Source organism: Salmo trutta, chromosome 16 (genome assembly GCF_901001165.1).
Source record: "Salmo trutta chromosome 16, fSalTru1.1, whole genome shotgun sequence".
NCBI lineage: Eukaryota > Metazoa > Chordata > Actinopteri > Salmoniformes > Salmonidae > Salmo > Salmo trutta.
Window position 1 is genome coordinate 27,395,018 of NC_042972.1, and position 14,065 is coordinate 27,409,082.

The following is a 14,065-nucleotide window of genomic DNA, read 5'->3' on the forward strand; positions in this document are numbered from 1 at the left end:
TTGAGCAAGCCAAACCCCTTTAAATTATATTGATTTGTGCTTCAATTGATACTGGGAATGGGAATTCCGGACTTGGGGGACCTCCTTGGAACATACAAGTATGAAAATCAACATTGTGATTACTAACAGCAGGGGTCCAAAGCTGGTGAAGCAGAGGTAAACCAAATATGACTTTGCTGAGCTGCATAAGGTGGCACAGAGGGGTGACTGACATTGTGACAGTCTCCTATGTGATAGTGGAATGGGGTTTACGATTGGCTTTGAGATCTGGGTTAAAGGTCACAGTCATAGAGATCCTGTAATTCATATATGTGTGTTATACACTGAGTATACAAAACATTAAGAACTGAATCCAGGTGAAAGCCATGATCCCTTATTGAGGTCACTTGTTAAATCCACTTCAATCAGTGTAGAGGAAGGGGAGCAGACAGGTTAAAGAAAGATTTTTAAGCCTTGAGACAATTGAGACATGGATTGTGTATGTGTGCCATTCAGATGGTGAATGGACGAGACAAAATATTTAAGTGCCTTTGATCAAAGTATGGTAATAGGTGCCAGGTGCACCGGTTTGTGACAAGAACTGCAATGCTGCTGGGGTTTTCACGCTCAACAGTTTCCTGTGTGTATCAAGAATGGTCCACCACCCAAAGGACATCCAGCCAACTTGACCCAACTGTGGGAAGCATTGGAGCCAACATGGGCAAGCATCCCTGTGGGGGGTGCAACTCAATATTAGGAAGGTGTTCTTGTTCCTAATGTTTGGTATACTCAGTGTATATATATCCTACATATATACATTTGTAATTCTATAGTCACAGTGAAGTTTTAGTTGGGGGTTAAGGTTTGTGTGTGGGCTAGCTGCTCACCTCGAGTTCCCCCTGGTTTTTGGACACCAGCAACTTGTCATTGTCCATGGTCAGGGGCTCTGTGCTGGGCTCTGTGCTGTGCTCTGAGACAGACACCAACTGCAACTGGAATGGGAGAGAACAGAGAAAGAAGAATATCAGTAACGGCACCATATCGACTATTGTCATTCTTTGCACCCTCTCCTGATTTCCTTTAACCTGCCTCCTAATAGACAGAGAAAATGGCATTACCGGAGCGGGCCAGCCTCTTTTCATTCCTATCCTAGCGCTGAGTAATTAAAGTGCTTCGGCATTGAGATGGCATCAGGTTTCCTTATAAAATTCATCACAAAGAAAGGTGATGGAGGGGGAAGAGGCATTCACTCCGCATGTGAGGGGAGAAGGTTTTTTCCCCTCACAGGTAAGAGAGGCAAAGAAAGCAACTGAAGAATACAGAAAAACGGAGGCATGGGGAAGAAGGGGGTTGGGGGAGTTGGGGACAGTTTCCATTTACAGTAATAGAATGTGCCACTTTGCCCTCCTGTGAATTACAAGGCAATTTATTTTAGATGAAATGCTGTATTGATATTTCTGCAGCAGATGGCTCCTCTCTCCTATCCCCTCTGCCGTGGAGTGGGTGAAATACTAATAGAAGATAGAGAGAGGGAGTTGGTGTAAACAAAGAGGTGAAAAAAAGAGAGGGAGGGAAAGGGATAGAGATGGGTGGCGTGGGAGAGAGAGGTGCCAAGTGTCATACACTTCAAAGAAGAAGAAAAATGATGACCAAGGTCACTGAACATCTTTATCAAAGACAAGATGATCTCTGCATCTGTTCTTTTGAAGCCAAATTCACGGAAACTTCAGAGTCGTTGTATAATCATCTTTAAGCTCCCGAGTGGTGCAGCGGTCTAAGGCACTGCATCTCAGTGCTAGAGACGTCACTACAGACCCTGGTTCGATCCCTGGCTGTATAACAACTGCCTGTGATAGGGAGTCCGGGGTAGGCCGTCATTGTAAAATAAGAATTTGTTCTTAATTGACTTGCCTAGTTAAATAAAGGTGAAATAAAATTTGACCCCAGTTAAACAATTTAAAGGCAATGCTACCAAATACTAATTGAGTGTTTGTAAACTTCTGACCCACTGGGAATGTGATGAAAGAAATACAATATGAAATAAATAGTTCTCTCTGCTATTATTCTGACATTTCACATTCTTCAAATAAAGTGGTGATCCTAACTGACCTAAGGCAGGGAATTTTTACTAGGATTAAATGTCAGGAATTGTGAAAAACTGAGTTTAAATGTATTTGGCTAAGGTGTATGTAAACTTCCAACTTCAACTGTATATAGACTTTTTCCACTGTATTATTGACTGTTTGTTTATTCCATGTGTAACTATGTTGTTTGTCACACTGCTTTGCTTTATCTTGGCCAGGTCGCAGTTTTAAATAAGAACTTGTTCTCAACTAGTCTACCTGGTTCAATATAGGTGAAATAAAAATAAAATAAATAAAAATGAGTACTGACAGACTGTTGTTAAAAGTGTGACCAAAGAATGGATTTAAGTCTGTCCGTTGGCTCACGGATCATTTTGGGCTGTTAATGAGAATTTGGATATGAATGTTTTTTTCTATCTTTCCTCACATCAGAATGCCCACAAAGAAAATAACGTCTATCCCATCAAATTGGAGAGACTCATTTTTGCCTGTGTGTGTGTGACATGCATATCTAAACCACTGGGGGAGAGGGAGAATCTCTTTTCTGCCTTGCTTGTCTCCTGTTCATTATGATTATATTCAGAACACGATCAAAGTATGGTCCTATGTGTCATCCTGTTTCTGTTTACTACTTAATAAGAACGGTGTTTCTGAGGTAATCTGCTTTCATTTGGTAGGGAGATGAGGAGTTCTCCCACATCTCTGTCACGCTGATCTCATTACTGTTGTTGCTTAGGTGATTGTTGTCAAGGTGAAATGTGGAACTGTTATGTGAAGGCTAGTTTTAGAATTCTATCACATATCCTCCATAGTGAGTAGTGATCTATTCTGTGTTGATATAGTCAGATAGATGTGAGATTGAAATATCACAACGAGGACTATGATGCCTTGCTGTTCTTTGGATTTATTAACCTAAACTGATATCTAATATCAATTGTAAAATAGACTATAGGTTGGAACCTGAAAGCTTCTTGGAGCTCTTACTCTGTCCATTTTGGCCTTGTTGAAAGAAACCAAGGACAAAACCGCTACAGGGTTTTAGAATCCCCTGCTGAGATTTTTATTTAACCTTAATCTGACTTGCCTAGTTAAATAAAGAACACATTCTTATTTTCAATGACGGCCTAGGAACGGGGGTTAACTGCCTTGTTCAGGGGGGATTCGTTTTTGCAACCTTCCGGTTACTAGTCCAACGCTCTAACCACCTGCCTTACATTGCACTCCACGAGGAGCTTGCATGGCAGGCTGACTACCTGTTACGCGAGGGCAGCAAGAAGCCAAGGTAAGTTGCTAGCTAGCATTAAACTTATCTTATAAAAAACGATCAATCTTAACATAATCACTAGTTAACTACACATGGTTGATAATATTACTAGTTTATCTAACGTGTCCTGCGTTGCATATAATCGATGCGGTGCCTGTTAATTTCTCATCGAATCACAGCCTACTTCGACAAACGGGTGATGATTTAACAAGCACATTTGCGAAAAAAGCACTGTCGTTGCACCAATGTACCTAACCATAAACATCAATGCCTTTCTTTAAAATCAATACACAAGTATATATTTTTAAACCTGCATATTTAGTTAATATTGCCTGCTAACATGAATTTGTGTCACTTCTCTAGCGTTCCGTGCAAGCAGTCAGGGTATATACAGCAGTTTGGGCCGCCTGGCTCATTGCGGACTGTGTGAAGTCCATTTATTCCTAACAAAGGCCGTAATTAATTTGCCAGAATTGTACATAATTATGACATAACATTGAAGGTTGTGCAATGTAACAGGAATATTTAGACTTAGGGATGCCACCCGTTAGATAAAATACGGAACGGTTCCATATTTCACTGAAATAATAAACATTTCGTTTTCGAAATGATAGTTTCCAGATTCGACCATATTAATGACCAAAGGCTCCTATTTCTGTGTGTTATTATGTTATAATTAAGTCTATGATTTGATATTTGATAGAGCAGTCTGACTGAGCGATGGTAGGCAGCAGCAGGCTCGTAAGCATTCATTCAAACAGCACCTTCGTGCGTTTTGCCAGCAGCTCTTCGCAATTCTTCAAGCATTGCACTGTTTATGACTTCAAGCCTATCAACTCCCAAGATTAGGCTGGTGTAACCAATGTGAAATGGCTAGCTAGTTAGCGGGTGCGCGCTAATAGCGTTTCAAACGTCACTCGCTCTGAGACTTGGAGCAGTTGTTCCCCTTGCTCTACATGGGTAACGCTGCTTCGAGGGTGGCTGTTGTCGATGTGTTCCTGGTTCGAGCCCAGGTAGGAGCGAGGAGAGGGACGGAAGCTATACTGTTACACTGGCAATACTAAAGTGCCTATAAGAACATCCAATAGTCAAAGGTATATGAAATACAAATCGTATAGAGAGAAATAGTCCTATAATAACTACAACCTAAAACTTCTTACCTGGGAATATTGAAGACTCATGTTAAAAGGAACCACCAGCTTTCATATGTTCTCATGTTCTGAGCAAGGAACTTAAACGTTAGCTTTTTTACATGGCACATATTGCACTTTTACTTTCTTCTCCAACACTTTGTTTTTGCATTATTTAAACCAAATTGAACATGTTTCATTATTTATTTGAGGCTAAATTGATAGTATTTATGTATTATATTAAGTTAAAATAAATGTTAATTCAGTATTGTTGTAATTGTCATTATTACAAATAATATAAAAAATATATATATATAGTTGTAAAAAAAAAATAAAAAATCGGCCGATTAATCGGCAGCGGCCTTTTTTTGGGGGGGTCCTCCAATAATCGGTATCGGTGTTGAAAAATCATAATCGGTCGACCTCTACTTCAGCCGTTTGGAAATTGCTCCCAAGGATGAACTAGACTTGTGGAGGTCTATCATTTTTGGCTGATTTTCCCATGATGTCAAGCAAAGAGGCACTGAGCATGAAGGTAGGCCTTGAAATACATCCATAGGTACACCTCCAATTGACTCAAATTATGTCAATTAGCCTATCATATGCATCTAAAGCCATGACATAATTTTCTGGAATTTTCTAAGCTGTTTAAAGGCACAGTCAACTTGGTGTATGTAAACTTCTGACGCACTGGAATTGTGATACAGTGAATTGTAAGTGAAATAATCTGTCTGTAACCAGTTGTTGGAAAACTTACTTGTGTCATGCACAAAGTAGATGTCCTAACCGACTTGCCAAAACTATAGTTTGTTAACAAGACATTTGTGGAGTGGTTGAAAAACGTTTTAATGACTCCAAACTAAGTGTATGTAAACTTCCGACTTCAACTGTACAGTGTGTGCAAATGAGGTAGGATAAGGGAGGTAAGGCAATAAATAGGCCATTGTGGAAAAATAATTACAATATGGCAATTAAACACTGGAGTGCTAGATGCAAGTAGAGATACTGGGGTGCAAAGGAGCAAAATAAATAAAATAAATAACAGTATGGGAATTAGGTAGTTGGATGGGCTTTTTCCAGATGGGCTATGTACAGGTGCAGTGATCTGTGAGCTGCTCTGACAGCTGGTGCTTAAAGTTAGTGAGGGAGATATGAGACTCCAGCTTCAGTGATTTTTGCAGTTTGTTCCAGTCATTGGCAGCAGAGCACTGGAAGGATAGGCAGCCAAATGAGGAATTGGCTTTGGGGGTGACCAGTGAAATATACCTGCTGGAGCGCGTTCTAAGGGTGGGTGCTGCTATGGTGAACAGTGAGCTGAGATAAGGCGGGGCTTTACCTAGCAAAGACTTATAGATGACCTGGAGCCAGTGGGTTTGGCGGCGAATATGAAGCGAGGGCCAGCTAACGAGAGAATACAGGTCGCAGTGGTGGGTAGTATATGGGGCTTTGATGACAAAACGGATTGCACTGTGATAGACTGCATCCAATTTGCTGATTAGAGTGTTGGAGGCTATTTTGTAAAGGACATCGCCGAAGTCAAGGATTGGTAGGATAGTCAGGTTTACGAGGCTATGTTTGGCAGCATGAGTGAAGGATTCTTTGTTGCGAAATAGGAAGCTGATTCTAGATTTAACTTTGGATTGGAGATGTTTGATGTGAGTCTGGAAGGAGAGTTTACAGTCTAACCAGACACCTAGGTATTTGTAGTTGTCCACATATTCTAAGTCAAAACCGTCCAGAGTAGTGATGCTAGACAGGCGGGCGGGTGTGGGCAGCGATCGGTTGAAGAGCATGCATTCAGTTTTACTTGCATTTAAGAGCAGTTGGAGGCCACTGAAGGAGAGTTGTATGGCATTAAAGCTCGTCTGGAGGTTAGTTAACACAGTGTCCAAAGAAGGGCCAGAAGTATACAGAATGGTGTCGTCTGCGTAGAGGTGGATCAGAGAATCACCAGCAGCAAGAGTGACATCATTAATGTATACAGAGAAGAGAGTCGGCCCGAGAATTGAACCCTGTGGCACCCCCATAGAGACTGCCAGAGGTCCGGACAACAGACCCTCAGATTTGACACACTGAACTCTATCAGAGAAGTAGTTGGTGAACCAGGCGAGGCAGTCATTTGAGAAACCAATGCTGTTGAGTCTGCCGATAAGAATGTGGTGATTGACAGAGTCGAAAGCCTTGGCGATGAATACGGCTGCACAGTATTGTCTCTTATCAATGGCGGTTATGATATCGTTTAGGACCTTGAGCGTGGCTGAGGTGCACCCATGACCAGCTCGGAAACCAGATTGCATAGCGGAGAAGGTACGGTGGGATTCGAAATGGTCGGTGGTCTGTTTGTTAACTTAGCTTTCGAAGACCTTAGAAAGGCAGGGTAGGATAGATATAGGTCTGTAGCAGTTTGGGTCTAGAGTGTCTCCCCTTTGAAGAGGGGGATGACCGCGGCAGCTTTCCAATCTTTGGGGATCTCAGACGATACGAAAGAGAGGTTGAATAGGCTAGTAATAGGGGATGCAACAATTTCGGCGGATAATTAAGTCATGCCTAATTATCCTTTATCTTGTCAAATTCATTACAGTTTTGCAAAAACTAAGCAATTGAAACAAAATGAAAAGCAACTTGTTAATTTATGCGTAATTTCTAAATCTTCACAGAGAAATCTATTTCATGAACACACACACACACACACACACAGAACACATCCTGTACCTGTTGCAGATGGCTGGCCTGGGGGTGTAGTTTCTGGGCAAAGAGCTCAGTCAGGGTTTTGTTCTGTCTCTCCAGGTCAAACACACGCATCTTCAGCTTAATACACTCCTCCCGCAGGTCCTAGAACAAAACACACACACAAAACAAATCATCAAACCTTCCCATTTACACGCGCACGCACGCACGCACGCACTAAACTTGTTGTGTAAAATAACTGCTCATTATCTTGTTAGACTGTTGAGTCTGAACGTCATCGATTCGTCTTCATGAACTATGTCTTACCTTTTGATTCAGAAGGGCCTGTACCACGTGGTTGGCCACCTGAAAAAGATAGAATTAAAGTCATCTTTACTACAGTCTTTGGTCACAAATGGAGAATGATTTTGGAGTCTTAAGAGTAGTAAACTTAGCAGTGTATAAAAGCTGAGAACTTATGTAGTGGTTACAGAGACAGACAAAACATAGTGTGACACTGTCAGGATGACCTTCTCCTTCTCTATATGAAACTCACCTCATCCAGACACCTTTCATAGGCTTCTCTCTGGCTTTCATTCGCAAGGGCCAGGGCTGAATTCTCAGCCTACAAAGGAGAGAGAAAGGACAGAGACATTAGAGAAAAGAGAGAGAGTCCAATTACATACATCTATCGAAAGCATAAATTTGACCACAAAGATCAACCGCGGGAGATTCATCCCCACCCGTCTCATATGATCACAGTGCATTTCAATGTCTACACCTAGAAGAGCAAGCTTCTTTGTGGCCGAGAATGAACAAATCAGTTGATTTCACAATCGTCCCCATGGAGAATTTGACAATACGAAAGAATAAACGAAAGAGCAAAAGATTAGGTAGATCTCCAAAGGGGTTTGATACATCTGAACATGGACCGTTTATAAAAAATATAGATAAATATCCTTGCTGTAATAGGTGTAAACTGGTGAACTCATTAAAAAGAGAATCCTGCCAATGTCTTATTCGCCATGATCAAAGGCGGGAACGTGTCAACACGGCAACTATGAAATCAAAGGTGTGATGGGGGGACTGAAACAAAGGGGAGGAGAGATCAATTCTGAAAGATTGAAATAGGAGGGAAACAGAGACAAGACGCAGAGAGTTAGTAGGAGGAATGAGAAAGAACAACGTGCTGATTGGAATAAAAAGGGAGTGATGCAATAGAGGGAGAGAAGGTGCGAAAGAACAAAACATGTCTTCATAGAAACAGAGGCACCTAAGCCACCAGTGATTGCACATCAAAACAGCAGTCACACATTTAACGCTCCCTCTACAGTGCGTCACAGAAGCTGTGATGGGCCCAAGTGTTCAATGATCAGGGAATGGTGGATGGTGAGGGGAAAAGGAGGACAGGAGACCAAATTATTTTGGCACTATCGATTCCCATCGCAACCGAGCAGAGAAAACAGAGTTTTCGATTTGCTTGTCTACGAGGTTTCGAAGTAGAATAGGAATCAAACAGTCTAGCTTGAGGCTCGATGACTGTCGCTTAGTCAGAAATCATTGCATTCTCAAGTGGAGGGTATGTGTGTGTGTGTAAGATAGAAAGAGGGAGTGTGTGGGCAAGTCAAGCCAGTTCAGTTCAGATGCAACATTGTTTCTAAGATTTTCAGTTTGGACTGTGGATAGCCTACCTCCTAAAGAGATAAACATGCAGAGGTGGAAAAAGTACCGAATTGTCATACTTGAGTAAAAGTAAAGATACCTCAAAGTAAAAATGGAAGTCACCTAGTAAAATACTACTTGAGTAAAAGTCTAAAAGTAGTTGGTTTTAAATATACTTAATTATCAAAAGTAAAGTATAAATCATTTAAAATTCCTTATATTAAGAAATACAGACGTCACAATTATCTCTTTTTTTTATGGCTATCCAGGGGCATGCTCCAACACTCAGACATAATTTACAAATTAAGCATTTGTGTTTAGTGAGTCCGCCAGATCAGAGGCAGTAGGGATGACCAAGGAGGTTCTCTTGATAACTGCGTGAATTGGACCATTTTCCTGTCCTGCTAAGCATTTCGGTGTCAGGGAAAATGTATGGAGTAAAAAGTACATCATTTTCTTTAGGAGTGAAGTAAAAGTTGTCAAAAATATAAAAAGTAAAGTACAGATTCCCCCAAAACCTACTTCAGTTGTACTTTAAAGTATTTTTATTTAAGTACTTTACACCATTGTAAACAAGATACTTTATTGCCATGCAACCGAGGTTGGTGGTATTTGTTTACAGTACTGTAGCTCTGAAGTGACTAATTTACATATATATATATATATATATATATATATATATATATGTTTGTTGTATGAGGTGAGACTGGGATATATATATATATATATATCCCAGTCTCACCTCATACAACAAACATTCACCCACATTCATTTAATGTATACCACAGGAGGTTGGTGGCACCTTAATTGGTGAGGACGGGTTCGTGGTAATGGCTGGAGAGGAATCAGTGGAATGCTATCAAATACATCAAACACATGGTTTCGTTTGATGCCATTTCATTCGCTCTGTTCCAGCAATTATTATGAGTCGTCCTCCCTCAGCAGCCTCCACTGACATATACAGGATTTACATTCACAAATGTGCCAATCAGCTAGAATAGCATCACCACAATTCCTAAATATCAACAATCCATAAAGTCTGGGATACCTAGAGCAGCCATAGGGAGGGGGTGGGGGGGCTAGTGAATGGAGTTCAAGGTTCTGACTGCTGCGGGGGGAAAAACGGTTTTAAAAACATTCCGTTTTGGTGGTCAGTGACCTGTAGCACCTACCAGGTCATTGTATAATCTTATTGAGATTTGGTTCTGCCTCTGATTTGAGCGTGGTGGGGCCCTCAGTGAGCAGAACAAGATGATCACAATGAATATATTTACAGAGATATTACCCAGAGAAACTCCAGCACAGGGAAGAGACGCAGCAGTAATTACAGCCTGATTCACACATCAATACGCAGCTGCGCTAAGGGTGAAGGTGTTTGCATGTGTATACAGTAGGGACAGGGAGAGTGTGTGACATTCATCTTCGTAGAGTGTGTGTATGGAATTGACTGTGTGTGTGTTCATGTGTGTTCATGTATGTGTGTGATCCTAATGTCACGTGTGAAACTCAATCTGTCACTCACCTATCCAATCTGAGAGCAATATGTGTATTACGTTTCAATAGTGTCCTCTATACAAAGTGTGGGCTGGCAAAGGCAGAGGACCTTGGCCTGATTCTGCAACATAAGTGCTGTAAGGCCTCAGCCGAGGGAATTTAACCACAGTAACATTAAGAGCCCTCTCCATCACAGTGGCATGATTATAAACACTAAACACTATTTTCAAACAGGTGCTCTGAGAAAAGTGTTTTAAAGCACTTTCTTTCCCACCTCTCATTCTGCCACTAGGGCTCAGGAGATGATGGCCAGGAGAGCTGGGAGACAAACATTTTTCACAACACCTGAAAAAGTGCCGCAAGGGTCCATTGTGCTGAGTTAGGAGAATTAACACAGGCACTTAAGGCTCTAATAGAAGAGCCTTTTAGATCGCTTTATAAAGCAAAGGCCTAAGAGAAGCTGCAGGTTATTCAGTCGCGTGACATCCGCAGTGCTTAATTTGAGCCGGATCCTGCACCTCTGTTTTGTTTTGGACTGTTTCATTCCGAAACCTACTTGGCTGGATCCGGTAGCTCTCGTGGCATGAAAAAGAATTGTCACTATTTGCAATGTAAAAATTTGAATAAACAGGATCAAAGTTCATTCGAGTTGCCTCTTCGTTAATTCTATTCAGAGACCTACTAAATCAGCACCACCCTCTGAAGGTTCTGAGCCTGCCAGGGTTGGACTTACGTAGCCAAAGCCCCCTGATGGGAGAGCATAATATTTTGAAATAATTTCATACCCCCTTTTCTCCCCAATTTGGTTGTTACAGTCTTGTCCCATTGCTGCAACTCCCATACGGACTCGGGAGAGGCAAAGGTCGAGAGCCATGCGTCCTCCGAAACACGACCCTGCCAAGCCACACTGCTTCTTGACACACTGCTTGCTTAACCCGAAAGCCAGCCGCACCAATGTGTCGGAGGAAACACCGTCCAACTGGCGACCGTGTCAGCGTGCATGCGCCCGGCCCGCCACAGGAGTCGTTACAGCGCAATGGGACAAGGACATCTCGGCCGGCCAAATCCTCCCCTAACCCGGACGACACTGGGCCAATTGTGTGCCATCTCATGGGTCTCCCGGTCGCAGCCTGCTGCGACACATCCTGGGAACGAACCCGGATCTGTAGTGACGCCTCTAGCACTGCGATGCAGTTCCTTAGACCGCAGTGCCATTCGAGAGGCCTGGGTGAGCATAATATACAAGGAATTTCTCAAAGCTACTAATGAGAACCTTGACAACCTTGTACCTAGCCGGTGAGGATTCCGGTGGGGTGACCCCACCCAGGTAGTGGCAGTGCTGGCAACACTAGCTGCAGTAACCCATGGGGAGGGGGTCACACTCAGACAAATCAGAGAGGGGGCAAATTGTGGCCCTGGTGGCACCAAATAATAAAATGTCTGACTGCACAGAGATGCTTGGGAAAATGGTCACAACGGAGGACCAGCGTGTGTGTTTCAGGGGAAGGGGGTATATCTGAGCTCCATCACCTAGGACTTTACATTGGTTAATCAAATCTGACCATTCTTGCTCAATTTTGCATGCCATCTCAAACAGCTACAACTGTATATGCATTTGCACATCAAGTCCTTTCTTGAGTTGGGCTCAAGGATGGAACAACTGTTGAACATCTGAGCTTGTGGTTGTTTGTGGGGGAAGGGTGGGAAGTGTGTATGAGTGTGTGTGTGTGTGTGTGTCCCATATCTGTTGCTATGGGGTAATTATGTTAGGGACAATATAGGATGAATCACAATAATTGTTTGCTAAAATAATAATTACTTGCCAAAAAGGTACATTTTGTAATGGAAATCCTGGTTATATGTAACAATCCTTCACATGAACTGCCTACATTATTACACATATTATTTGTTAATTGTGGAAATTAAGATACCCAAGATTTTTTTTATATATACACAATACCAGTCAAACGTTTGGACACGCCTACTCATTCAAGAGATTTTCTTTATTTGTACTATTTTCTACATTGTAGAATAATAATGAAGACATCAAAACTATGAAATAACATATGGAATCATGTAGTAACCAAACAATTGTTAAACAAATCAAAATATAATATATATATTTCAGACTCTTCAAAGTAGCCACCCTTTGCCTTGATGACAGCTTTGTACACTCTTGGCATTCTCTCAACGAGCTTCATGAGGTAACCACTTTTTTGGTTACTACATGATTCCATATGTGTTATTTCATAGTTTTGATGTCTTCACTATTATTCTACAATGTAGAAAATAGTAAAAATAAAGAAAAACCCTGGAATGAGTAGGTGTGTCCAAACTTTTGACTGTTACTGTATATATTTACCCAAAAATATATGGGGGATTGGAAATTATGCAGACAATTACATTGATGTAAGCTACAATCTATCTGCAATATTACTCTTTTGTCAGGAGCGCATCAGCCATCACCAGCGAATGAGCTGCACATCATTGGGTGAGTCAGTGAAACTGGAAAGCATTTTTAGGACTATAATTTCCTCCTCAGATTGTATCCTACAATATGTCTCCACACAGCTAGGCCTAGGCTATTGATGGATTCAAGACAAAGGTCGTTTTTATTGATCTCAGATTCTCAGTTTGTCAGTGTCAAAGTAGCCTGTCATTTCGATCACTTGTGCAGTATTATGGTGCTTTCAAGACAACTGGCAACTCTGAAAAAACGAGGTTGAATCATGACGTCAGTGATCTTCAGGTCGGAAAGTCTGATCTCTAGAAAGAGGCCAAAGTTCCCCACTTGGAATTCCGAGTTGGATGACCATTAAAAACAAATTTTCCCAGTCAGAGCTAGTTCTCAATTTCCCAGTTGTCTTGAATGCACTGAAGTCGGCGATTTCCCAGCTTCGACTTCCCAGTTGTTTTGAACGCGGCTGTCACGTCCTGACCAGCAGATGGAGCTAGTGTTTTAGTTTTGGGGTCAGGACGTGCCATGTTTGTGTTGGGAATGTTTGTGTGGATGATTGGGACTTCCAATTGAAGGCAGGTGTGTATAGTTGCCTTTGATTGGAAGTCCTATATAGGTGTGTATGTTTTTCTTTGGGGTTGTGGGTGGTTGTTCTTGCACTGCGTTTGCATAGCCTGTGAGACTGTCCATGGTGTGAGTATCATTTATTGTTTTGTTTTCCGGTGGATGCTTTGCCTTTTACCAATTAAAAGAATGAGTGTCCACACTTCCGCTGCGCCTTGGTCCTTCTCTCTCCCGTACGACTTATTCTGTGACAGAACCACCCACCGACACAGGACCAAGCAGCGGAAGAAGGCTGGCGAGGACTGGGAGACCGAGAGGCACCCCCAATAATTTTTTAGGGGGGGGGCACAAGGGCTGTGTGACGGGGCAGGAGCTGCCCGCCAGTCAACAGTCGTCAGAGCTGCCCGCCAGTCAACAGTCGTCGGAGCTGCCCGCCAGTCAACAGTCGTCGGAGCTGCCCGCCAGTCAACAGTCGCCGGAGCTGCCCGCCAGTCAACAGTCGTCGGAGCTGCCCGCCAGTCAACAGTCACCGGAGCTGCCCGCCAGTCAACAGTCGTCGGAGCTGCCCGCCAGTCAACAGTCGTCGGAGCTGCCCGCCAGTCAACAGTCGTCGGAGCTGCCCGCCAGTCAACAGTCGTCGGAGCTGCCCGCCAGTCAACAGTCGTCGGAGCTGCCCGCCAGTCAACAGTCGTCGGAGCTGCCCGCCAGTCAACAGTCGTCGGAGCTGCCCGCCAGTCAACAGTCGTCGGAGCTGCCCGCCAGT

At 42.7% G+C, this 14,065-nt stretch overlaps 1 protein-coding gene across 12 annotated transcripts in view; it reads right to left on the reverse strand.

The window, feature by feature from the left end:
- LOC115150452 (nck-associated protein 5-like) overlaps positions 1-14,065 on the reverse strand; it is a 125,387-nt gene that overhangs the window by 14,474 nt on the left and 96,848 nt on the right. For all 12 annotated transcript variants that reach the window (XM_029693757.1, XM_029693754.1, XM_029693755.1 and 9 more), the window contains 4 exons: positions 7,681-7,749; positions 7,452-7,490; positions 7,170-7,289; positions 867-971 (listed from right to left, as the gene is read on the reverse strand). In XM_029693757.1, coding sequence (XP_029549617.1) covers positions 867-971; positions 7,170-7,289; positions 7,452-7,490; positions 7,681-7,749 — 333 coding nt within the window. The remainder of the gene's footprint in view (positions 1-866; positions 972-7,169; positions 7,290-7,451; positions 7,491-7,680; positions 7,750-14,065) is intronic.